Source organism: Palaemon carinicauda, chromosome 8 (assembly GCF_036898095.1).
Source record: "Palaemon carinicauda isolate YSFRI2023 chromosome 8, ASM3689809v2, whole genome shotgun sequence".
In the NCBI taxonomy this organism is placed as follows: domain Eukaryota; kingdom Metazoa; phylum Arthropoda; class Malacostraca; order Decapoda; family Palaemonidae; genus Palaemon; species Palaemon carinicauda.
This window is the reverse complement of record NC_090732.1, coordinates 158,829,230-158,857,125: the sequence shown is the minus strand read 5'-3', so window position 1 is coordinate 158,857,125 and position 27,896 is coordinate 158,829,230. Positions and strand designations below refer to the sequence as shown.

At 43.4% G+C, this 27,896-nt stretch overlaps 1 protein-coding gene across 1 annotated transcript in view; it reads right to left on the bottom strand.

The window, feature by feature from the left end:
- LOC137645521 (serine-rich adhesin for platelets-like) overlaps positions 1–27,896 on the bottom strand; it is a 153,771-nt gene that overhangs the window by 49,779 nt on the left and 76,096 nt on the right. The window contains exon 3 of the mRNA XM_068378326.1: positions 9,314–9,430. Within this exon, the coding sequence (XP_068234427.1) occupies positions 9,314–9,430 (117 nt within the window). The remainder of the gene's footprint in view (positions 1–9,313; positions 9,431–27,896) is intronic.

Sequence of the window (27,896 nt, the reverse complement as noted above, 5' to 3'; positions counted from 1 at the left end):
TCCCAGAGTGTAGCAGTCCTCGTAAAGAGACTGGACATCCTTAAGATAAAAAGACGCGAACACTGACTTGCTTCTCCAATAGGTTGCGTCCATTATACTTCGCAGAGAACTATTTTGTTTAAAGGCCACTGAAGTTGCAACAGCTCTAACTTCATGTGTCCTTACCTTCAGCAAAGCTTGGTCTTCCTCATTCAGATGTGAATGAGCTTCTCGTATTAACAGTCTGATAAAATAGGATAAAGCATTCTTTGACATAGGCAAAGATGGTTTCTTAATAGAACACCATAAAGCTTCTGACTGTCCTCGTAAAGGTTTAGTTCGTCTTAAATAGAACTTAAGAGCTCTCACAGGGCATAAGACTCTTTCTAGTTCATTTCCAACCATATTCGATAGGCTTGGAATATCGAACGATTTCGGCCAAGGACGAGAAGGTAGCTCGTTTTTGGCTAGAAAACCGAGTTGTAGAGAACATGTAGCCGTTTCAGATGAAAATCCGATGTTCCTGCTGAAGGCGTGAATCTCACTGACTCTTTTAGCTGTGGCTAAGCAAACCAGGAAAAGTCTTTAAGGTGAGATCTTTAAAGGAGGCTGATTGTAGCGGCTCGAACCTTTCTGACATGAGGAATCTTAGTACCACGTCTAAATTCCAACCAGGTGTAGCCAAACGACGCTCCTTCGTGGTCTCAAAAGACTTAAGGAGGTCCTGTAGATCTTTATTGTTGGAAAGATCTAAGCCTCTGTGACGGAAGACTGATGCCAACATGCTTCTGTAACCCTTGATAGTGGGAGCTGAAAGAGATCGTTCTTTCCTCAGGTATAAAAGGAAGTCAGCTATTTGAGTTACAGAGGTACTGGTCGAGGATACAGATACTGACTTGCACCAGTTTCGGAAGACTTCCCACTTCGATTGGTAGACTCTAAGGGTGGATGTCCTCCTTGCTCTAGCAATCGCCCTGGCTGCCTGCTTCGAAAAGCCTCTAGCTCTCAAGAGTCTTTCGATAGTCTGAAGGCAGTCAGACGAAGAGCGTGGAGGCCTTGGTGTACCTTCTTTACGTGTGGCTGACGTAGAAGGTCCACCCTTAGAGGAAGAGTTCTGGGAACATCCACTAGCCATCGAAGTACCTCGGTGAACCATTCTCTCGCGGACCAGAGGGGAGCAACTAACGTCAACCTTGTCCCTTCGTGAGAGGCGAACTTCTGCAGTACCTTGTTGACAATCTTGAACGGAGGGAATGCATATAGGTCTAGATGTGACCAATCTAGGAGAAAGGCATCTATATGAACTGCTGCTGGGTCCGGGATTGGTGAGCAATATATTGGGAGCCTCTTGGTCATCAAGGTTGCGAAGAGATCTATGGTTGGCTGGCCCCATGTGGACCAAAGTCTCTTGCACACATCCTTGTGTAGGGTCCATTCTGTTGGAATGATTTGTCCCTTCCGACTGAGGCAATCTGCCATGACATTCAAGTTGCCTTGGATGAACCTCGTTACTAGTGAAATGTTTTGACCTTTTGACCAGGTGAGGAGGTCCCTTGCGATCTCGTACAACGTCATAGAGTGGGTCCCTCCTTGCTTGGAGATGTACGCCAAAGCCGTGGTGTTGTCCGAGTTCACCTCCACCACTTTGCCTTGAGAGACTTGAAGCTTTTCAAGGCCAGATGAACTGCCAGTAGCTCCTTGCAGTTGATATGCATTGTCCTTTGACTCGAGTTCCAAGTTCCCGAGCATTCCCGACCATCTAATGTCGCGCCCCAGCCTGTGTCCGATGCGTCCGAGAAGAGAACGTGGTTGGGAGTCTGAACAGCCAGGGGCAGACCCTCTCTGAGGCTGATACTGTCCTTCCACCAAGTCAGGCAAGACTTCATCTTCTCGGAAATGGGGATCGAGACCGCTTCTAGCGTCTTGTCCTTTTTCCAGTAAAAAGCTAGGTGATATTGAAGAGGACGGAGGTGTAGTCTTCCTAACGATACGAACTGTTCCAGGGATGATAGTGTCCCTATCAGACTCATCCACTGCCTGACTGAACATCGTTCCTTCTTCAGCATGTTCTGGATGCATAACTGGGCTTGGCTTGTTCTGGGGGCCGACGGAAAAGCCCGAAAAGCTAGACAGTGAATCTCCATCCCTAAATACGCAATAGTTTGGGATGGGACCACTTGAGACTTTTCCAAATTGACAAGGAGACCCAATTCCTTGGTCAGATCTAGAGTCCACTTTAGATCCTTCAGACAGCGACGACTGGAAGAAGGTCTTAGAAGCCAGTCGTCTAAATAGAGGGAGGCTCGGATGTCCGCTAAATGAAGGAATTTGGCTACATTCCTCATCAGCCTCGTAAACACAAGAGGAGCTGTGCTTAGGCCAAAGCACAGGGCTTGAAACTGGTAGACAACCTTTTCATAAACAAATCTCAGAAAAGGTTGGGAGTCTGGGTGGATGGGGACGTGGAAGTATGCGTCCCTTAGGTCTAAAGAGACCATCCAGTCTTCCCTTCTGACCGCTGCTAGAACGGACTTTGTGGTCTCCATGGAGAACGTCTGCTTTGTGACAAAGACATTCAGCGCACTGACGTCTAGCACCGGCCTCCACCCTCCTGTCTTTGCCACTAAGAAGAGATGGTTGTAGAAGCCCGGGGTTTGATGGTCCAGGACTTTGACTACCGCTCCCTTTTCTAGTAAGAGAGACACTTCCTGTTTCAATGCTCGTCTCTTGTCTTCCTCTCTGTACCTGGGAGAGAGATCGATGGGAGACGTTGCTAGAGGGGGTTTTCGTACAAACGGGATCTTGTACCCCTCTCTGAGCAACTTCACAGATTGTGCATCTGCGCCTCTCTTCTCCCAGATCTGCCAGAAGTTCTTGAGTCTGGCTCCCACTGCTGTCTGAAGAAGCTGGCAGTCAGACTCTGCCTTTAATGGACTTGGTTCCTTTCTTCTTTCCACGTCTCCCTTTGGCACGAGCACCTCCTCTGCTGGAGGCTCTGCCACGAAAGGGCGGAATAAATCGGGACGCTGGAGTGTCCATCCTTGGTCTAGCTGACAAGGTAGGCAAAGGGGTGGCTTTGCGGGCAGAGGACGCAACCAGATCATGAGTATCCTTCTGTATCAAAGAAGCAGCAATCTCCTTAATCAAGTCCTCTGGAAAGAGGCACTTAGAAAGAGGAGCAAACAGAAGTTCGGATCTTTGGCAAGGTGTAACTCCAGCTGACAGGAAAGAGCAAAGGTTCTCACGCTTCTTGAGGACTCCGGACACGAATGATGCAGCAAGCTCATTAGACCCGTCACGTACGGCCTTGTCCATGCAGGACATGATGAGCAAAGAAGTCTCCTTCTCTGTCGGAGAGATCTTCCTGCTTAGAGCTCCCAGACACCAGTCTAAAAAGTTGAAGACCTCGAAGGCTCTAAATATCCCTTTCAAAAGGTGGTCTAGGTCCGAAGATGACCAACATATTTTTGAGCGTCTCATGGCTAGCCTGCGGGGAGAGTCTACAAGACTTCTGCAAATGTGGATTACTATTTGCATTTATAATTGGTCCACGATCACTAGTATGCCAATCATCTAATGTTCTCCATTCAAAATAGAGAAGGCAGTTGGAGCTTGCAATTGAAAAATTAATAAATGACAAGGTACCTGTATGAATATGAAAGTGTGTGGGCTCTCGTGTATTCAGGAATCCTACATTTTCATTCTCCAATTTCAATGATATAATATTGATCCTCGGGTTTGCTAAAACATTGCCACATAGCCTAAAGGATATCTACCATTCAAATCTCCAAGTAAGAGAAAAGGTTGAGGGAATTATTGAATCACCTCAACTAAATTTTCATACAAAATTTTACCATTTGGAGGCAAGTGTAGAGAGCGTATTGGATATTTTCTCCTTATATCAATTCGTTCAACCACTGCCTGAAGAGGTGTACGAATAGATATTTGGAGAACATCCTGGTGAACTTATATAAGACTTCCGCCATGGCTCCGTATTTGGTGATCATATGATCTCCTATGGCTATAATATTTGCAATGACGAGGGGTATTATCAAATTTGCTCCCCTGTAGACATATAATTATGGGGGAGTGCACATGAATGAGGAGCTCAAGTTCTTCATATTTGGCCTTTAAACCCTGACAATTCCATAGCAAAATTCAGGAAAAAAAACTGTGGTTTATTTACTGGAAGACCCATTGAATAAAATCTTCCCACTGGCAATTTATGATCAAAAACTTTCCCAAAGGCTTCTTTAGAGAGGATCTTGATAAATTGCATTTTGTGTTTGTCTTTTGCTGTGTGTCCTTTTGATCTAATTGTTGAGGCAGATGGTGGACCTCAACTTGAATTTCTGATTTATTCAAGGTATCTTCTGATTGATCAGAAACATCAATAGATAAAACATTAAATTTATTTGATGTCGTAACTTTAATGTTTCTTATGGACGGGGGCAAGAGTCTGTTTGAAAGGTTGAATTTTAATCCTTTCATTCCTGATAATAATATGGAAAGTATGGAAAGGTACATCAGCATCTCGGAAAGTAAGGACAATTATTAATGTTCTAGGAAATTTATGCACTTTCCGTACTGTTAATGGACACATGGCCAGTATATCCTCATCTGTAAATTCATACACATCTTTAATGAAAACTACTCCCCTTCTTTAGCTAAAATTTAGGTGGGGTTTGACATCTCATTTAATATGTCACTATTTGTCTTCGGGTTAGATGATATGACAGACCGTGTGGATGATTTGCCATGGATGAGGAAATTATTTTCTCCAAAGCGAGATCACCTGGAGTAATGGTTCCTACTTTTTTTCGGAATAAATTTACAAATTTTAAAATAATTTCCTGTACTCTCTTTAGGCTCTGCAGCAGGCCACATTGGTGGTTTTGGCTTTCTTTGAGAAGGTTTGACAACATCAATATCTTTTTTACACTAATCGGCAGGTTTGTATGCGTCCAAGTCTGTTGGTACCTTATTCCCACAAAGCACCCTTAATAGTCAAATTATTAATTCTAACATGCATAATGTTACTCATGGCATGAAATGCTTCATCATGACTAATAAAGATACCCATGAATCCCTTTCATCACCTTGAAGTTTAATTCTTATCTGCAATATCATTCTATAAAACTTAAATGCTCTATATAGCTCATCATAATTAATATCTATTGAAATTTGGGTAACATGAAGGATCCACAGTTGCCCAAATTACTCAGTTTTTTAACATCAGTAGAAAAGTCCTTTTCAGTTTCCCGGTCGTCATCAGAGGGGTTAGTTTAAAAACAAGAAGCAAGCCAGTTATCCACCTCTTATCGGAGGATGCCAGTCCTCCTATCCCACATGGCTCAACATGAGAAGAGGTTTCTGTGGTGACCAGTCCTCTATCAGAGAGGGGCTGCCTTTCTTTAGGTGGGCATACATGGGTCAGTGGGGGTAGTCACCCTTCCCCCTTCAATGCCTGGTAACACCCATTACCCACAAATATGGGAGAAATAAACCGGATCACTCGAGCCCAACTCTCAACATATTAGGTCTGCACCCATTGAATAATCAGTGCTGATAATCTAGCCTAACCTAGGTTTTGAAAACTTTAAATCCATAGCTAAAACAATAAATACATACCGTATATACTTGGATATCAAACAGCCTTAAAATTTTAACCTAAAAACATGAATGTATCATATAACGGATTTTGAGCAAAGCGAAAAATCTATTTTTGGGTGAGAGTGCCATGTCGTCTTGATGGAAGGGTTCCTTTAGGTAGCATTCTAGGGGATATTTGCTACAGTAATACTCCCAGAGAAATAAACCGAGTGCCGAGTGAACGTTTGTGTCACAGTGTTTATGCATTCCCGAAATCTGTACAAGTCAGACAGATTTGGTTTCATTCTGATAATGAAATTACATATTTTTTCTACAAGAGAAAATATGGACCCTGATGTGTTTTAATGCTGGATCAGATTCATACTCTATTGTGACATTTTATAATCTAGTTGCAAAGTAAAAATACTAAACGTATTTACGTCTTATTACTGCTGTCTCAGTTACAGACAAATAAAACATGCTAGAATTTTAATTAAGCCCTAGAAGGGCCCAGAACTTGAAATCAGGATAAAGATTTCTAAGGTAAGTGAAAGGTAATCTCTAAAGCTTTACCTTCCGTTCCTACGGAAATTCAAACTTTGAATCCTTATTGTCGATGTCGACACTTTCCCTGCAGGGGGGAGGAAGCACTAAATCAGTTCCAGGCTTAGTGGAAATGACAGTCAACTGGAATTTCCCATACAGGTTTAGCAGACCAGATAAGGAATTCTATTCAAGGTAGAAGGCTCATACACAAACCCACAGCTATAGTAATTTCAAGTTAATTCTCTGGTATGCTTCCATCAGGACGAGGTGGCCTGAGCCCAAAAAACGGATTTTGAGCAAAGCAAAAAATCTATTTATGGGTGAGAGTGCCATGTCGTCCTGATGGACCCACCCTTTGCTGACCCCTCCCAAAATTACTTTATCTGAGGCCATATCTGCTTAACAACAAGAAAAGGAATGGCGTCGTAGTAATAATGGGGAAGGAGGTCAACCGGGTACCTTGATCGGCACCCCCTTCTTTCGCCACTCTTCCCCCTTACATCTAAGAGTTAAATCTATTCAGGGTGAAGATTGCTATGTGTCGTATCTAAAAATACGTCCCTTGATATTATGCCATATCCTTAATTGGATACTCACGCCATGAGTTAAAATCCTGGAGACCTTCAGTTTATTTCTCTGGGAGTATCACTGTAGCAAATATCCCTTAGAAGGCTACCTAAAGGAACCCTTCGATCAGGACAAAATGGCCTGAGCCCAAAAATTGCATATCTCAAGCGAGTTTTGTATCGTTAGTAACGTTCTAATTACTGCGTAAAAAATACTGTACAGCCAAAATAAAAAAAAATAAAAAATCAACTGTCTTGTTATGAACAATCGAATTGGATGGCAGCTGTTTTGCTTGTATTTCAAACATCATATGATAGTAAACAATAGCAATAGTTGTTACAAAGTTAAGTAGCATAAGACTGACATACAGTATTACATTATACCCTTATTAGCTATGGTCAAAATATCCTCAAAGAAATATACTGCCAAATATAAACAACAAGTTGTGGCTAAAGGTGAGAAGACAAAGAATGTTCATAGAGGCTAAGCTATATGGAATCGAGGAAAGCCGTGTCTGAAACTGAAGAAAAAGCAAAAAAAAAAAAAAAAATTGGTGGGAATTTATGCATGCAAATTATATAATTAAATGTCAATGGCCAAATTTAGAAGAAAATGCGGAAAAGTGTTCAAAAACTAGGAAAATAATTTTGTTATAACACTTTACCGTATAAAAACTCAAGTCATGAAATTTGAGATATAAGAAAAATGGTCATTATTTATCTTATATTAAATGCAGGATAGTCTATTCAGTTTATGTAACGGTAAACCAAATTGCACAAAAATCACTGTAACTAAAAAATTGGAAGAAAAACTAATAATTTCCTGTGTTTTATAATCAAGCATCGCATCGTTAGAAATGATAAACTATCGTGCAATGACAACATGGATGAAACTCTGATGAACTTCTATATGCCATGAAACTCAACAGTAAGTAAAATATAAGAGAAGTATTTAGAATAAAACTATCAAAACTATATGATGAATTAAAATTGATATTTCAAGTAATAATTGTTTCTTTTGGGAAATAAAAAAGATTCGTTGGTTGTTTGCCTTAATCCACTGATTTGAAAAGCATAGACGGTAGTGTTGATCAACTTATAAATGTAAGCAAATTAAAGATTAAAATTAACTTTTTATTTCTTAATAAATTACTAATATGTGAATATTACATACGTTACCATTAGATATAGTTGAATAAAACACCAGTTTTATCAAAATTCTGTTTATTTCAAATATAGCTGTAATTTTTCATCTTGGTAAATGAATAAGCAATTTGGACAACGACTTGGCTGGTCCAAAAGTACAAATGCTAATTTTATATCTCGTGTATGGTACAACCAACTGGAAATTAGCTTTACAATTAGTTTTCAAAACTTGCATGATGCACAAGCATATACGGCTTTAATATACATTGTAAAGAAAACCTATAGTTATGAGTATAATATATGACTGAAAATTAATCAGTCAAAATAAAGAAACTCGCTTAACAATGAATTTGCTTAACGATAGCGTCGCTGGAATGGAACACAATTGTTAGAGAGATTAAACAGCCTTGGATAAGACAAAAGAGTACTGCATTATTATTATTATTACTTGCTAAGCTACGACCCTAGTTGGAAAAGCAGATGCTATAAGCCCAGGGCTCCAAAAGGGGAAAAGAGCCGTGAGGAAAGGAGACAAGGAAAAATAAAATATTCTAAGAAAAGTAACACCAAAATAAATATTTCCAATATAAACTATAAAAACTTTAACAAAACAAAAGAGAAATAATATAGAATAGGGTGCCAGACTGTACCCTCAAGCAAGAGAACTCTAACCCAAGACAGTGGAAGACCATGGTGCAAAGGCTATGACACTACCCAAGACTAGAGAACAATGGTTGATTTTGGAGTGTCCTTCTCCTAGAAGAGCTGTTTACCATAGCTCAAGTCTCTCTTGTACCCTTACCAAGAGGAAAAAGGCAACTGAACAATGACAGAACAGTAGTTAAAACCTTGGGTGAAGAAGAATTATTTGGTAATCTTAGTTTTGTCAGGTGTGAGGACAGACGAGAATCTGTAAAGAATAGGCCGGACTATTCGGTGTATGTGTAGGCAAAAGGAAAATGAACCATAACAAGAGAGAAGGATCCAATGTAGTCCTGTCTGGCCAGTCAAGACCCCTAACTCTCAAGCAGTAGTATCTCAACGGGCAGCCGAAGAGAAAAAGTGTAGTCTCTGACAAGAGTGTGGACGGGGCTACTCACCAGTGATTACCACTTGTTGTTAACTACCTAGGTAACAATTTCAACAAGAGTTCCAGCACTGCTGAATACCTTCAATATTTTATTCCAAAGGATGAAAGATTTGTATACGCATACAAACAATTTGTGCAGTACACAGTTTCATAAGTTTTGTCACATGTTACATTATTCAGTAATCTGTCTTTTACCACACATTCTATTTATGTTCTTTCATGGTATGGTTTTAATACATAAGCCGTAGGCTTGATAAGTATGACTCACATAAGTTAAGAGTCAGTTTGCAGTGGTGCTTCATACTTGTTAAAAATTCATATCATTGTTAGCACTGACATACAGCATTTACCATAAAACATAGATCATGAAATACCTTAAACATAATCAACATACCTGTGAATTTACATCTACACTCATGACTTGACTAATTACAGCTCGGAATATTCTATCCCACTTGTCTGCCTTCTTGGGACTGAATTGTGTTTTTGAAATGCATTTCTTTTCCTTTTTCTGAGAAAAACATTTTAGATAAGTTTGGACATCAAATTATAAAAACAAAAAAAATTCTACCTCAACATGTAAGGAAAAATTATTTAAAGATAAAAACTTACAATACAGGTAATAATAAGAGTATGACAAATTTGGAAGTAATTTGTATTTTTCCTAACCATACAAACCTGCATCTATTTATAAGGGTATTATTTTTGGCAAAGCTGAAACGACAAGCCATTAGAATTAAGAGAGGGTTAACTACCATTTCCGCTAGTTACCAAGGGGAGGGTATCTAGCTACCCCTCTCACTTACACACCTGTGACTGTTTCACTTTGCTTGAAGGTAAGATTTTGAAGAGGGACAGGGTTGGCAGGCAAGTTTGTATAACTAACTACACGTTTATATCATTAGGAAAAATACAAATTGCTTCCTAATTTGTCAATTGTTCTGTAATTGTAATAAAAACCAAAGCTATTTATAGGGGTTGACTCACCCATCAGGGGGTTGGATGTCCCTGCCAATCTGGCTTTATGGCCTTAGGCAAGGCTTATTTATTATGTATGTTAGTACACAAATAAAGAAACCCTAACACCTCGCTAAACCTTGCTAAGCATGATCTGCGGCCTACACATGCTGTGTGTCGAGTTACTAGCAATGTGACGGTCAATGTATAAGTTATCCAAGTCTGTAAGAATTAACAGAATTGACGAAGACATTCCCAATACAACCTAGCCAGGGTATCAGGACCTAACTGTATTGATACAATTCTAGGTTACTCAGGGGAGCACTGATTTACTTGCAGTGGTTAAGGCCAGCTTGTGCAGAGGACCCAGGATGCTGATTTCCCCATGAGAAGGGAGGATGAAGAAAGGAAAAGAGCCAGTCATTCCCTTTCATTCACCAATGCCCTCGCCCTTCTGCTACTTGTCCAATAGGAACTTGAGGTACTAAACCAGTTGTTGTGCAACCACCACAGGACTGATAGAGAACGTATCAAGTCTCCTGTGGGTCACGTTTTCCAGGTATTGAGCCGAGGAAGTCGTTTGACGTTTCCACACGCCTCATCTGCAGAACCTGCATCACAGAGTAGTTTCTTTTGAAGGCCAGGGATGTAACTATGCCCAACATCGTGTGCTCTGGGTTGAAGTGTTGAAGGAGGATCTGGATTCAGAGAATGGTCAATGACCCTGCAAATCCAAGCAGCAATGGTGTATTTGTGATTCTCTTATTTCTACCCATGCTGACGAAGAGTGAGAGCACTCGGAGTCGAGCTGTTGCTGTTCTCTTGATGTAGTGCCTCAAACTTCTTACTGGGTATAGCAACAGATGATCTGGGTAGTCAGTCAGTCATTGGTTACGGAAACGAATCTAGGATCCGAAACCCCTGGATTCTGAGTCTTGGCAACAAACTCAGGGATGAAGCTGAAGCTTACCTCTCCCTATCCCCTTGAATGGGCTATGTGTTTTAACAGACCATGCAGCTTGTTGACTCGTTTAGCTGAAGCCAAGGAAAGTAGGAACACCGTCTTTCACGTAGGGTGGTGAACAGTTGCCTGGAATAATAGCTTGTAGGGAGGGATCTTTGGAGAGCAAAGAACCCGAACCCCGTTTCAAGCAGGTCTCACTTCAGACTGAGGACAGGAAAGTAGGTAACTCTATGAGGAGGGAAAGTTCCAGCGATGAGGCAATACCCCCCTCCTTTTAGTTTAAAGGTGAGACTCAAAGCTAAGCGATAGCCTTTTACTGCCGAAACTGAAAGGCGCATTTCCTCCCGCAAAGACATAGAGAACTACACTATTACTGGAATAGTGGGATCGAGTACAGATACACTTTCTACAACACCAACCACCGAAGAAGTTCCACTTCCCCTGGTAGACTGATGCTGACAATCTTCACAGATATCAAGACATCCTCTTTTACTTCTCTGTGAGTGAGGACATGCTGGATAGTCTCCAGGAGTGAAGACATAGCAAAGCTATTTTGTATAAAATGTTGGGATGTGGCAGTATTAGTAGATCATGTCATGGAGGAAGTTCTCTTGGAAGTTCCAACAGGAGATGGATAAGGTCTAGAAATTATTCTGTGAAACCATATCTGAGTTATGAGGGCCATTGAGAGGTTGACCGATGTTCTGGTCTTGTTGAGTACTCTTCTCATCTGACAGGTCGGGGAAAGGCATAAATGTCGATGTTGTCCCACCGTTGCTCAAATGTATCTTGCCAAAGAGCCTTGGGGTCCGAGACTGAAGAGCAGTTTAACAAGAGCCTGAAACTCATGGACTTTGCGAACAAATCCTAAGTAGAACCCCACAAAGCCAGGACTTTGTTGGCAACTAGATAGTACAAAGACCATTCGGTGACCACTATCTGAGTTGCTCTGCTCAGGTTGTTGGCAAGCACATTCCTTTTCCCAGGAATGAAGAGAGATGATAGTGAGACTGGGGGGATTTCTGCCCATCTCAGTATCTCTACTGCTAAATGGGAAAGGGGCTTCGAAAAAGTACCTCCATTCTTGTTGATGTAAGCCACTACTGTGGTGATGTCGATCATTACCATCAGAGTGACACGCCAGGAACTTATAGAACTTTTGAAGGGCCAGGAAGAAGGCCTTCATCTCTATGATTTATGTGCTGGTACTTTTCAAACTCTGACCAAAGGCTTGAGGTCATCTGATGCAGATGCAACACGTGGGCCCAACAACCTTCTTCTGATGCGTTGTAATAGTTTTGGCCTGTGGCCAGATGTAGCATGCAGACTGCCTAGTGTTAAATGCCTACTCCACTCCAACTTTCACTAAACCAAAACATAAAACGGTGAAATATCAAGAAATTTGAGCAAAAGGTAGGCAGTCAAGAGAACTGAGCACTGAACACCAACCCTCAATTTTTTATACTGGGCAAGGGGACCCAGCTAGAACCTCAAATTCCCCTATAATTTTTTTTTTCCTTGAGCTTGCTAAATAAACATGTAGTATGACCGTTAATTTAAATCTGGGGAAAATTAGAAATTCAAAATATATAGCTCTATCTTCTTTAGATAAGATCTCGTCACGCTTAAGTAAAATTCAAGAACATAAAAAAAAAACATTAAAAGCATATAAAAAAATATGACAAATTCGTAGATAATTTGTATTTTTCCTAACTATACAAAACTATGCAAACCTTGGGTATTTAATAGGGGGGTATTACTTTCAGCGTAGCTGAAATGACGAGCCATTAATTTCTAACGAGGGTTAACTACCAACACCGCTAGTTAGCGGGGGTAGGGAGGGTAGCTTGCTACCGCTCCCCCTCACACACCTGTGATTGAGCTCACTTTGCTTGGAGGTAGAACTTCAAGGGAGATAGGGCTGGCAGACAAGTTTGGTTAAAAAGCTAAGGTTTGTATAGTTAGGAAAAATACAAATTATCTACGAATTTGTCATTTGTTCCGTAACTGGAATACAAACCACGCTATTTAATAGGGGTGACTCACCCATTATAAGAAGGGTGGATGTCCCAGCCAGTCTGGCTTTTTGGCTTTGCACGGGGGCTCCTTGTATGAGTGTGTTAGCATTCAAGAAATAAGGAGCCCCTGCACCTTGCTAAAACCTTGGTACGCAAGGTCTGCGGCCTACGCAAGCTGTGTGTGAAGGTATGTAGATGTGTGACCCGTCCTAGAAAGATGTTGCGAAGTTCTTTGGATGGAAAACTGTGCACTAGGACTTTCCCAATACCACCTCGTCAACGTATAGGGACGTCAGAGTATTAATCTTAATACTAGCTACGCAAGGGAGCATGGTTTACCTGCAGTGGATTGAGGTCAGCTATGCAGAGAACCGAGGATGCTGCTTTCCCCAAGGGAGGAGATGATGAAGAAAAGAATAAGGGCCAGTCAAACCTTTCATTCATGCACACTAAAACTAGGTAATAATGCCCTCAACCTTCTGCTACTTGTCCAATAAGGAGCTAGGGGTTTTAAACTAGGTGTTGTGCAGCCACCACAGGACCAATATAAAACGTATAGTCTCCTGAGAGTCACGTCTTGCAGGTAGTGGGATGTGAACGTGTTTTGATGTTTCCACACCCCAGCTTGAAAAACCTGCGTCACTGAATAATTTCTCTTGAAGGCCTGGGACGTAGCTATACCCCAGACATCATCTGTTCTGGGACAACGTGACGGAGGAGGGTCTGGATTCAGTGCAAGGTCAATGACCCTGCAAATCCATGCTGAGATGGTGTTCTTGGTAACCCTCCTCTTAGTCCTTCCTGTGCTGACCAATAGTGCTGGCACACAAGGACGGGCTGCGGCTGTTCTCTCGAGGTACAGCCTCAAGCTCCTTACAGGGCATAGAAAGAGATAGTATAGGTCATCTGTTACAGTACAGAGACTAGAAATCAGGAAGGAGTCGAATCGAGGATCCGCTACTCTCGGGTTCTGAGTCTTAGCATTAAACTCAGGGACGAAGCTGAACGACGTTACCCCTCCCCATCCCCTTAAATGGGCGATGTCATATGAGAGACCATGAAGTTTGCCGACTCGCTTGGCCGAGGCCAAAGCTAGCAGGAACACCGTCTTCCAAGTAAGGTGGCGATCTGTTGCCTGGCGTATTGGTTCATAGGGAGGTCTCTTAAGAGACCTGAGAACTCAAAACACGTTCCATGGGGGAGGTTTCACTTCTGACTGGGGGCAGGTAAGTTCATAACTCCATATGAGTAGAGAAAGTTCTAGCGATGAAGAAATGTCCATTCCTTTCAATCTGAAGGCGAGGCTTAAGGCAGAGCGATAGCCTTTCACTGCCGAGACTGTTAGGTGCATTTCTTCACGCAAATACACGAGGAACTCCGCTATTGCTGGAATAGTGGCATCTAGTGGAGAGATACCCCTTCCACGACACCAACCACAGAACACTTTCCACTCTGCCTGGTAGACTGCTGCTGATGATTTCAGATGTCCAGACATCCGAATTGCAACTTGTTGCGAAAATCCTCTCTCAGAGAGATGTTGGATAGTCTCAAGGCGTGAAGTCATAGGTAGTAGGTTGGCCAGGGCACCAGCCACCCGTTGAGATACTACCGCTAGAGAGTTATGGGGTCTTTTGACTGGCCAGACAGTACTACATTGGATCCTCCTCTCTGGTTACGGTTCATTTTCCCTTTGCCTACATACACACTGAATAGTCTGGCATATTCTTTACATATTCTCCTCTATCCTCATACACCTGACAACACAGATTACCAAACAATTCTTCATCACCCAAGGGGTTACTGCACTGTAATTGTTCAGTGCCACTTTCCTCTTGGTAAGGGTAGAAGAGACTCTTTAGCTATGGTAAGCAGCTCTTCTAGGAGAAGGACACTCCAAAATCAAACCACTGTTCTCTAGTCTTGGGTAGTGCCATAGCCTCTGTACCATGGCCTTTCACTGTCTTGGGTTAGAGTTCTCTTGCTTGAGGGTACACTCGAGCACACTCTCCTATCTTATTTCTCTTCCTCTTGTTTTGTTAAAGTTTTTATAGTTTATATAGGAGATATTTATTGTTGTTACTCTTCTTAGAATATTTTATTTTCCTTTTTTCTTTTCCGCACTGAGCTATTTTCCCTGTTGGAGCCCCTGGGCTTATAGCATACTGCTTTTCCAACTAGGGTTGTAGCTTAGTAAGTAATAATAAAGCTATGGCTTTGTGGAAGATGTTGGCGTGTGGTTGTTTGAGTAGATTGTGTCGTGGAGGGAGTTCTCTTGGAGGTTCCGTTAAGAATTGCAGAAGGTCCGGGAACTATTCTGCGTGATGCCATAGCGGAGCTATGAGGGTCATTGAAAGATTGACCAATGTTCTGGTCTTGAGTACCCTCATCATCAGACAGAATGGGGGAAAGGCGTAAACGTCGATGATATCCCACCGTTGTTGGAAAGCATCTTGCCAGAGTGCCTTGGGGTCTGGGACTGGGGAACAGTACAGCAGGAGCCTGAAGTTCAGGGTCGTTGCGAAGAGGTCCACCGTCGGAGAACCCCACAAAGTCAGGACTTTATTGTCTACTAGATGATCCAAAGACCACTCGGTAATCACTATCTGAGATGCTCTGCTCAGGTTGTCGGCGAGCACATTCCTTTTGCCCGGAATGAAGCGTACCATTAGTGGTATCGAGTGGATTTCAGCCCATTTCAGTATCTCTACTGCTAGATGGGATAGTTGCTACGAAAAAGTACCTCCTTGTTTGTTGATGTAGGCCACTACTGTGGTGTTGTCAGGTACTGTTGGAACTGTTGAAGGGCCAGAAAGACAACCTTCATCTCTAGGAGATTTATGTGGAGGTACTTTTCTCACTCTGACCAGAGGCCTGAGGTCGTGTGGTGCAGAACGTGGGACCCCCACCTTTTTTTTTTTTTTTTTTTGAAGCATCTGAAAACAGCATCAAACCCGGGGGAGGACGAGAAGATCCACTACCTTTCATAGATTCTCGTCTGTCACCCACCACTGGAGGTCTGTCAGTTCTGCAGGTCCCATGGGGATCTGCATGTCCGGGGAGTCATATGCTTGATACCACGGGGACGAGTCCCCACTGGAGGGATCTCATCCTGAGGCGACCATTGGGAACTAGACGGGCCAGCAATGAAAGGTGACTGAGGAGACGTAGCCACGATTGAGCTAGAAGTTCTTCTCATCTGAGAAAAGGTATTGCGACCTTTCCCATGTTGTTTGATGGGAAGGCTTTGTAGAGAATGGTGTCTATAATCATTCCTAAGTACAGTGAACCCTCGCTACTTCGCGGTTCGACAATCGCGGATTCACCACTTCGCGGGGTTTTTCCATAACCCATATATATATACATATCGCGGATTTTCCGGAAAATTCGAAAATACCGCGAAATCTGAAGACCCCCAAATACGATATTTTGTTACCCGTAATTCCATTAATACTGTAATTAGTAATATCTGCTCTTACTGATTGTTCATTGCATTACATATGATATATAATTCAGCACAGAAAGAAATAAAACACGAAAAGAGAATGTGATCATACGATAATTCAGTACGTAGTAAAATTAAATCGAACATGAAACGCAAATCAGATGCAGTCATACCATATTAGAATGGTGTGTACTGTAATGGATGTGCTTCTTTTCCATGAATCTTTTGTATGTATAAGTACGTAGTACAGTACTGCATCCAATAATATTCTTTGTTGCAAAAATCACATTTCGAATAAGCGTACGAGAGAGAGAGAGAGAGAGAGAGAGAGAGAGAGAGAGAGAGAGAGAGAGAGGCGTAAAATAGCGTACGTAAATTTTTATCATTATTGTTATTATTATTATTATTGTTGTTGTTGTTAATAAAATTATTATTGTTATTATTATTATCATTATTATTATTATTATTACTGTACAGTATTATTATCATTATTTATTATTATTACGGTATTGTACTTAATCTACGTACGTTCAGTATGCGCGGGGCATCTTCTATGAGTAACCAACGCATCATAGTACTGTAAGACGGGTTGTGATTGGTTCAAGCGCTGATAGATGACGAATCAGAACTCAAGTTTTGTTATCTAGCCTGTGATTGGTGTTTTGCCCGCATCTTCTACCCGCAGCATCAAAGTTCTCGCGGGGCTGGATCGTTCACTTTCTCTTTCCGCGTATCGATGAGTAGACGTTCTTAAGTTTGTGAAGTTTAATCTGTGCTGTGTGCGACTGTTTTAAGTTGAACTTTTTGTTGAACTTTCTGTTAAATCCTACTGTACAATGCCTCCCAAGCGTTCTGCTTCTAGTAAGGCTGGTAGTGAGCCTAAACGCCACCGAAGGATGATGACGATAGCTGAGAAGGTTACGCTTCTCGACATGTTAAAAGATGGTAGAAGTTACGCGGCCGCCGGCCGCCATTTTGGCATCAACGAATCCACCGTTCGCTATATCAAAATGGACGAGGCGAACATTAGACAGACGGCTGCAATCACCTTTAGCAGATCAGCGAAGCGAGTCGTTACAACGCGTAATAAAACGATCGTACGCATGGAAGGTGCTTTAGCTGTGTGGATTGCCGACTGCCGGAAGAAGAACATAGCCTTGGATACGAACACCATCCAAACAAAGGCTTTGAGTTTATATGAGAATTTTGCTGCAAAGGAACCTAAAGACGACGACGGCAACCATGCTGAAGATGATGATGATGCAGATGATCCTCAACCAGGGACATCCACTGATTCCCAGCCTCAGAAACGTTTTTCCGCAAGCAAAGGATGGTTCGCGAAGTTTCAGAAACGCTTCGCCCTGAAAAGCGTTTCCCTGCATGGGGAGTCTGCTTCCGCTGACACTGCCGCTGCTGAAACTTACGTGAACCAGACGTTCAAGAATATTATCGCCGAAGGTGGATACAAGCCGGAACAAGTCTTTAATATGGATGAGACTGGCTTGTTTTGGAAGAGAATGCCGTCGCGAACTTTCCTGTTCAAAGAGGAAGCCAAAGCCTCTGGCTTTAAGGCATTCAAGGATCGCGTTACCCTCGTGATGTGTGGCAATGCTGCTGGATTTTTGTTAAAGCCGGGGCTTATTTATAAGTCGAAAAATCCTCGCGCTTTGAAAAATAAAAATAAGAATCTCCTTCCCGTGTACTGGATGCATAATCAAAAAGCATGGATTACGAAGATGCTGACCTCCAACTGGTTCCACCAGTGTTTCATCCCACAAGTCAGTCAATATCTCTTAGAGAAGGGCTTGCCATTCAAGATCCTTCTCCTTATGGATAACGCTGGTGGACACGCAACTGACCTGTCGCGTGAGGGCGTTCAGGTTGAGTTCCTGCCACCCAACACCACGTCATTAATTCAACCGATGGACCAGGGGGTTATCAGGGCGTTCAAGGCCCTCTACACGAAGAATACCTTGGCGGACCTCGTTGCGTGTGTGGATGCTGCCCAAGATGACGAGGATGAAGATTTCAACTTGAAGGCGTACTGGCGGCAGTACACCATAGCCACGTGCCTGCAGAATATTCAGAAGGCACTTCAAGAGATGAAACCTGCAACCGTGAATGCGAGCTGGAAGAAGCTGTGGCCCGATATTGTTTATGACGACAAGGGATTTACTCCGTCGGAAATCCAACACTCTGCAATACGGAAATCTGTGCAGTTGGCTGCCATAATTGGAGGTGACGGGTTTGGCGACATGACGACTGAAGACGTCGACGAGTTGTTGGACTGCCATTCCCAGCCCCTAACTGACGCAGACCTCGAAGACCTGACGAAATCGGCAAGCGAGGAAGAGAGTGATACCCAGGAAGAGACCCAAGAAAATGTCGAAGAAACGGGCTTAACATTAGAACGGCTTGCCAAGTTCTGCAACCATATCAAGGAGGCGAAAGAAATGTTACAAGAGTGGGACGAGGATATGGTTCGCTCGATGCAATTCTCCAACAAGGTCGATGACATCATGACTCCCTACAGGATGCTCTTGGATCGAAAAAAGAAGCAGCGGCAACAACTTCCGATCACAATGTTCTTCCAGCCTCGCAAAAAAGAGCCAGTTCCTCCTGCTAGTATGCCTTCGGAAGAAATTGAAGAAGTTTCCCAGGAAGAAGTTGAAGAGGTGTCCCAGGAAAAGACACCTCCGTCTGAAGAGACGTAAAATACTATCATTGACTGCACAGTAGAACACATCATCAGCTTCATCATCATCATTTCTACTGTGCAGCAAATTCATCGCCATCACCATTCAAGTTTTTCTTCAACTTCTTTCGTGGTGAGTACAGTAACAATCTTTATTTTTTACTTTAATATTCTTACTGCCTGTTTTATAGTTTAGTAATGTACGTACTGTATGCATTAAGTTAAAGGGAAGGTTTTAAAAGTCTACATGTTGTAACCTATCATATTTTTTTTTGTTTAAAATTTACATTTACGTACGTAAAACAATCTCTCTCTCTCTCTCTCTCTCTCTCTCTCTCTCTCTCTCTCTCTCTCTCTCTCTCTCTCTCTCTCTCTCTCTCTCGTAAATTGTTTTCCTGCTTTGCTACGTACAAGTACTGTATAATTTATATTTGTAAGGTAACATATTTTGTAAATGCTTTTACTGTAAATACTGTATGTACTGTATCATTATTTATCACTATCATCATGCGCGTTAAATGCCTTGTTTGTTCTGAGCGTGGTTGTTTACTGAGCGTACACGCCGTCGTTTCAGGCGGCGTCATAAAGAAAAAGATTTCATTTGGAAGTCCTAAGAAAAATACGTAAACTAGAACATTGGTAATAAAAAAATCAACATACAGTACTGTATAATCAATATAATCGATGCAAAAACTAACCTATACATATATGTGTACACTAAAAGAGTTTGTTTCTTCATTATGATCAGAGATGAACGTAAACAAAACATTGGTTGCCATTTTTTATCGTGCTTTTTAGGTGTTTAGGAAACGCATGATATAAAATCGCCTTTAATATTTGTGCCTGTTTTAGTTTAGGGTGCTGTAGTACATGCATTAAGTGTTCTGTACATTAAAGGGTGGTTTGTTAACAGTACTACGTACAAGGGAAGGTTTTAAAAGTCCGAATATACATGTTAAATAAATAGGTAAATATGATGTCACTACTTCGCGGATTTTCACCTATCGCGCCCGCGTCTGGAACCTATCTACCGCGATAAACGAGGGTTCACTGTATACCAGTCTTTGAGTGGGAAGCAGAGAGGACTTCTCAAGATTTACCATGATTCCCAGATCATGGCAAAGTCTCAGAAGTTTGTCTTGAAGCCCAAAGGTTCCAAGAATTGGATCATCTTTGTGGAAGCTTGCAGGCATTCTTCTTCTGATGCTGCCCCACCAGCCAATTGTCCAGGTAAGCAATCACCTGGACATCTTGTAGGTGTAGTTGTTGAACGATCGTATCTGCGAGCTTCGTGAATATCCTTGGGGCTATGTTTAGCCCGAAGGGCATGGCTCCGAAGGCGTACTGTCTTCTTTGAAGCCTGAATCCTAGGTAGGAGGAGGTCTGGCGATTCATGGAATGTGCCAGTATTCATCCGCCATGTCTATCGAGACTGTGTATGCCTTTTGAGGCAGTAGGGCTCTTTTGTGCTGAAGAGTCAGCATTTTGAACTTGTCACTCACTATGAACACAGAATAGTCTTCCTTGGAACCTCATCGACTTTACCCTCTTGATCACCTTCTTGTTCAAGAGTTCTTCCAGAACGGGGGTAGAGTGTTGAAAGAATTGGTGGAAAGCTGGTGGTGGTGTTTCCCAGCTCCATTCTAGTCCGTTCTTGATGATGCTGTGAGCCCAGGGATCGAAGGTCCAACGATCCTGGAAGAGCGGCGTCTTCCTCCCACCGGAAGCATCTCATTGCTTCTGGTTGCCCAAAGGTTTACCACCTCGGCTGCTTAATCCCTTTCCTCCTCTCCCTCTGGAGGGACGTCGGGAGGAGTCTCTACCGGTGCCTAAACCTCTGGGACGAAAGGTAGTCGACTCCCTCTCGTAGGCAGGTGTGAAGGCTGGTGACTGAGTCACCACCGGCTGGGGTACCAGTTGGAAGGTTTGTTGGGGCTGAGCCACCAACTGGGGAGCAGCGGTTGCCGGAAGCGGACATTTAGCCTGACGCTGCTGTGGTCTTGGCTTGTTGGATTCCTTCTTCGGTTGGGGGCCCTCATCCTGAGAAGATTTCCTCTTGCCTGACATGCCCCACTTTTGGAGAAGGTTCCGATTCTCTGTGGCGGCCTTGTCGACGATCTCTTTCGCGAGGTCATTGGGAAAGAGATCTTTCCCTCAGATATTGGAGGAAATCAGCTTCCTTGGTTTGTGTTTTACGGTGGCATTCGCAAACACAAACTCTCTGCAGGCTCTCCGTGCCCTGACGAAGCTATAGATGTCTTTCGTCAGGGTAGCGAGGTGGGTCTTGGCCAAGACCATGTAGACGCCTGGGGTCCGCTGTTACCCAGCCATCTTCTCCATGAGCAGCTGGAGGGAAAGGGAGGCGGCCAGCCTCTCTTTCGTGTCCTGCTCCCGACGAAGAAGATATTCGGAGAGCTTGGGGAGATTCTCACTGAACTGACGTCCAGCGATGTCGGCCTCCAACTTTCCCACAGAGAAAGTTAACTGGATGTTCTTCCAATTCTTGTCGTCGGGGGGTAGGGCAAGGGAGAGGGGCCTACATTCCTCCAATGTAGGGCAGGGTTTCCCTTCCTTCACCACCTTCAAAACTGCTGGAAGGGACTTCTCCGCGAAGGGGAAGACCATGGTGTTTGAAGCAAGAAAAGATGGGTGTTTCTTGCTCAGGGCCGGCACCTTGGAGTTGGTGTAGCCCTTGTCCTTCAAACAACGGCTAGTAGAGATTGAGCCTTCGCATGGTCAAACACAATGACCTCCTTCGGCTCGGTTTCCTCCTTGGAAACAGGTTCAGACTTGAGGTGAATGTAGCAGTCCGAGTACGCCTCAAAGCTAGGCTAGAATTCCACCTCTTCAAGGGGGACGGTGCCTAGCTTGTCGTTCACAAAGATCCTGCCACTAGTGATAGGCATGTGCTCAGCATGCCTCCATGGGTTCGTCACAGAGCAGGTTGGAAGGTCCTTCAAATTGATCTTCCTCTGAGGTTGCTTGGTCAAACGGAGGATCTCTTTTTTGAAGTCTTCGTCCCTCTTGCGGAGCCTCTCCACGAGGACCGCTATCATGGCCTGGAAGTTGTCCATGGAGTCGTCCGCTCTTGTGGGCATACGAGTGGACAATGTAGAGGGAACTGGTTCTGAGATGACTACAGAAGCGATAGAGGGTGCAGGGGTGCCTTCTTCATTGGGGTCAGGAGCCTCTGTAGGTTCCTCTTCTCGACCCTCGGCCATCAGGGTTCTCTCGGTGGTGTCCAACACCTCTGACATCCTTTCATCATCGTCAAGATGGATGTCCTGGAGTGCGTACGAAACGTCTTTGTCGACCGTCAGTTGGACACAGGGGATCTCCGGGTTAGGGATAACAGCATCCGCTGATGCCTTAGGGAAGAGCATAGCTCTCATCTTCTCACTGGGGAGATAGGGCCTCGTGGCGTTCTTCTGGAAACCACGCACCACTTGCATAGTTTCTCACGAGCGACGTCCCTTGACTCCGCAGACTGGGGAGTCTCGAACGCCTCGTTGAGCAGGTCCTTGCAGACTGTGCACACCTGCGGGTCCCAGTACCTCAGAGATCCCTAGGTGACGGAGCAGCTGGCGTGGGTTCGGCACGCCAGGTGGCCGTAGAAGTCACGGCGCCGAATGCTGCCGAAGGTGCTCTCACACCAGATGTACTCCTCCTGTAAAGAAGAAAGGGGTACATGAGTATATGGAAGTCTATAATGATGGACTTGAAGTAATATTAGATTAATCTTAAAATAATCTCAATTACAGTATAAGATTCCCTTCCAAGTGTAAGCTGGAAATGAAGCAGGAAAGACACATACTTGTGAATCCCGCCCAGCCAATTGCCGTGACCTTACACCAATACTAATTCTAGGGCTTTCGTTTGGATAAGCCCCAAGGGGGAAGCTATCCAGTAGGGATAGAGTAGCATAGCTAGTACTTCCTCCGAGGTATTAGCAGTGGTGAAAGGGAGAGCTGAGATCATTCGGCATAGTGAAAAGGGGAAATAATTATCCCCAATTCGGATAGGTCCCGGCAAGGGACTGCGCATGGATGCACAGAGTATGCTAGAAAATACCTATTGCATAACTATACACCATAGTTTTCTGTCTATGGTATGTACTATACCACAGATGTACTGGCTATCGCGTACAGCCATACAACAGACACTGCCGGCGTACTGCCGGCAGGGTTAGAGAAAGGTGACAGCCCACCGTCGTAATATGAATTATGTGGAGCCGGCAGCCTGCCGATGCGTTAGAGGCACACCGGGCGCCGGCGGGTCTCCGATTGAGGGTAACCCCTTCAAGCCATCAGTCTATGTGGCGGGGGAAAGGGAGACGACCTCAGGAATTGATGGCAGATCGCCAACATGTCGGCGACCGCCGGCAGCCAGCAGGCAACCGGCTGTATGTACTCCTACCCTGACATCAATCTTTGAGACTTGAGAGGAGACCTAGGCTACGCTGTCGGCTGTTGCCGGCAGAGTTGTGTGACGGTGGACTGGCAATGGATTGAGAGCGAGAAAAAGCATAGAGGAAGGGAGAGGGAAGGGCAGCAGCTCACTACCCTAACCTCGCCTACCTCGTGAAGGAGTGTTCAAATGGAAGGAAGAGTGTGATCAGGCTTCCATCCAGCCGCAACTCAGCCGGCGGTCAGCTAGGGTTGTGGGTGGACGTCCAAGGGAGGACCGAAGAACACTCAGATAGCAGGGAGGTCTCCCGCCGGCAGACCGACCTGTCGTTACGCTAACCAATAGTTCAACTATGTGCGGGAAGTTAAGCAGCTCGGACTAGCAGGCGAAAGGACCAGGCCAACCCCACAACCCGCCGGCACTCAGTCGAGTTGTAGGACGGTGGACAGAGGTGTGATGGCTAAGCCATCACCAAAGGACAGAGGGGGAGGGGAAAGGGTCCCGTGAAGGAATGTGGGGGTTGGTGTGAGCCTTCCCCGACACGCTAAAGGGGATTCTGTTTCAGTATCAGCGCCATCCCAGGTATAGGAAGAGTACATTCTCCAGCCTAGGATGGGTTATTACAGTGAAAGAACGGCATGGTTCTGCCGTCCCAAACTATAAAGAAACAGAATCCCAGGGCCTGCCTAACCTAGGCTAGGGGAAGCTATCCCCCAGCCCGGAGAAGGCAGGCGTAGGACAAGTCGCTAGGCCACCGGGAGGAAGGGTCGTAACCCTTCCAGGTGTGGCCTAGGGGGGAGGGCAGAGCCCGACCAGCCCCTTTTGCCGTCCAGCGGAGACCAAAAGGAGAGTTCATTCACCTAAAGGAGTAGCTGGGGGCAAACGACTGATACTCTGAGGTTCTGACCCTAACTCAAAGCTCATGAACTATGGCTATGGACAGGGAAAGAAAATCCTAGCCTAACCTCGAGTAAATTCAAGGTAAGGAGGGCTAGGATGTAGCCTAGGCTACCTCAGAGGGAGGAGAGATTACCTTAGGCAAAGGTAACCGGGGAGGTGTGAAAGTATACAAAAGCTCCTAAGCCGTAGGTTAGGGGCAAAGGAATCGACTACCAAGATCAGCAAAAACCCTTGCATACTTTCTAGAAGGAGAAAAACCCATGTGCAATCACTGAATCTTATATGTATAAATGCCTAATATCTTCATTTAATAAAATAACACCAGGAAAACTTATTATATCATGCATGAAAGTAAACTAAAATGTCTAGGCTAGCGAGCCTAGGGAACTGAGCTAGCAACTCTAGCGTCATAAATTCGGCTACCTACACTCGCCGAAATTAAAGAATACTATCGGCATAACTAATTCCTAGCAATAAAGACTAAATAACTAATACTGATAATTAAGAAACCGGGATAGTTGTTCTGGCTAACTAAATAAAGCATGCGAAGCGAACAAAAACGTCAGGGACCTGTTCGGTTAGGCAACAGCTCCGCCACAAAACACGGTATTTAAAAATAAAAAGACGTTACTTTACGGTCAGAGCTAATTTATACAATATATGAATATGGTACTCAACTTTCCAGAGGCAAAAGAAGCTGAAAATTGCGACATGCTGGCAGTAAATAGCGAACAACTGGGAAAAACACCTGGTCATAGACGCTACTAGAGAAGGCATGGAGGACGCGGGCGGTTATGACGTCAGCCAAGATGGCATAGTTTATGACGTCATCCGAGTACCATAACAGAAACGGAGGAGGAAAACTTTGTAACAGCTCCTCCCATATCTTGCCACCAACTTCTCCCTCGAAACGTAAACGCTATGTGGGGTGCAGATCGCTATGTGGCGTGTCAAGTATACGTCCCCTGTTATTATATGATATCCTAAAGGGAAACCTTGAGGGTACTCGCGACAGAAGTTAGAATTCTGTGAAACCTTTAGTTTTATTCTCTGGGAATATCTACTGTAGTCATATGTACCCTTAGGAAGCTACTGAAGGAACCTTCCATCAGGACAACATGGCCTGAGCCCATAGATATAGATATAGATATAGATATATATATATATATATATATATATATATATATATATATATATATATATATATAATATATATATATATATATAGATATATAGATAGATAGATAGATAGATAGATATATATATATATATATATATATATATATATATATATATATATATATATATATATATATATATATATATATATATACACACAGTGATACCGCTACATAAGATCTTAATTCGTTCCAGAAACTGCTTCCTATGTTAAAACGATCGTATGTTGGAGCAAATATTCCCATAAGAATACACGGTAATTTGTTTAATTCATTCCTCAGCCTAAAAACCCATAATAACTCCTTAATAAATGGCTACACATAATTACACATAACATTAATACAATACAGTATAATTATAATAATTATCTACAGTATAATAATTATCTAAAAAAAAAAATAATAATAAAGAAATAATAAATAAAAAAGGGGTTTTTATGTAATACTTTACCTTAGCGACAGGAGGCCAGCGCAGGTGTAGGGACTGCTACGCAGGAGGCGATGGAAGATCAGCGAGGAGGTAGGGACGGCGACTTTGTACGATAACGTGTACGATAACTTACACTACGCGAACTTTAACTTAACTTAGCTTATTTTTTTTTTTTCATTTTTATTTTACATTATTTTTTTTTTATTTTTTCCTTTTCTTATTTTTAATTTTCATCACTTTCACTAGATTCGGTCTTCCTTTTCTTTGCTTCACTTACTTTCTTTTCATCATGATCACTAGACCGTTTTAGAGATTTTTTAAAGAAACTATCGAGTGAAAGTTGCTTGGTACGACTTTTGAGGATTTTTCTAAAATGAGTTGAACAAACATCATCGAACTGCGCAACTACACGGCAAACCTGAAGTTTCTGTGGGTAATGCTTGTCGATGAAATCAACGTGTTGATGATATGCCAACATCTGTTTTATTTCCGCCGTACCTAAGATTAGGCCTACCTCCTCGGTCTCCTCTGACTCACTCAACTGCACTTGGAACTCATCATGCTGCATTGCTTGCAGCTCCTTGAGTTCTTCGGTGGTGAGCTCTTCATGATGCTCATCGACGAGTTCGGTGATGTCATCTTCATCCACCTCCACACCCATGGACTTGCCAAGGGAGACAATCTCTTTGACGTCTTCCTCGGCGGCAAGAACAGGTTCATTCTCAGGGCCAAAACCTTCGAAATCTCAAGGAGCAACGGCATCAGGCCAAAGCTTCTTCCAAGCGGAATTCAGGGTCCGACGAGTTACTCCCTCCCAAGCCTGATCTATGATCTTTAAGCAGTGCACGATATTAAAGTGGCTCCTCCAAAATTCACGCAAAGTTAAGTTGGTGCTTTGCGTGACATTAAAGCACTGCTTTAATAAGTGCTTGGTGTACAGCTTCTTAAAATTAGAGATGACTTGCTGGTCCATGGGCTGGATGATAGGGGTGGTATTCGGTGGAAGATACAACACTTTGATGAATTTGTATTCGTCGATGATATCATCTTCGAGTCCGGGGGGGGGGGGGACCGGATGCATTGTCCAAACAAAGCAAGCATTTCTAAGGCAAATTCCTCTCATAAAGGTACTTCTTGATAGCAGGGCCGAAAACTACGTTTACCCATTCCACAAATATATGCCTAGTAACCCAAGCTTTAGAATTAGAATGCCACAGAACATGTAGCAGGTCTTTATTAATTCTATGTACTTTAAATGTCCTAGGGTTTTCGGAATGGTAAACTAATAAAGGCTTAATTTTTCAGTACCCGTTGGCGTTGGCACAAAGCACAAGAGTCAACCAATCCTTCATTGGCTCATGTCCAGGCATTTTCTTCTCTTCGGCGGTAATGTGCGTTAGACTAGGCATCTTTTTCTAAAACAGATCGGTTTCATCACAGTTGAACACCTGCTGCTCTACATAGCCTTCCTCCGCCACGATGCTTTCAAACTTTTTAACAAAGTTTAGCAGCCTTGGTGTCCGAACTCGAAGCTTCTCCATGCCGAACAACTGAATGAATCCCGGTCCGTTTCCTAAATTTCTCGAACACACCTCGAGACGCCTTGAATTCCTCCGTCGTAGGATCAGCTGAACTCTCCCCCGCATCACCCCCAGAGCCCGCCGCCTTCAAGTCACTGTAGATAGCACTGGCCTTCTCACAAAATGATCGTTTCAGTGATCGTATCGCCAACAATCTCCTTGGCCTAGATCCATATTAACAAAAGGCGTTCCATCTTTTCAAGGGTAGGGCTACGACGTTTGGAAATAATCGTGATCCCCTTCGAAGCTTTCACTGCTTTAATGACTGCCTTCTGTTTTATGATTGTCGAGATCGTAGACATATTCCAGCCATATTTTTTAGCCAGAGCGCTAACACATACACCTCGCTCATGCTTTTCTATTATTTCTTGTTTTAGTTCTAATGAAAGCATTGACTTCTTCCTTT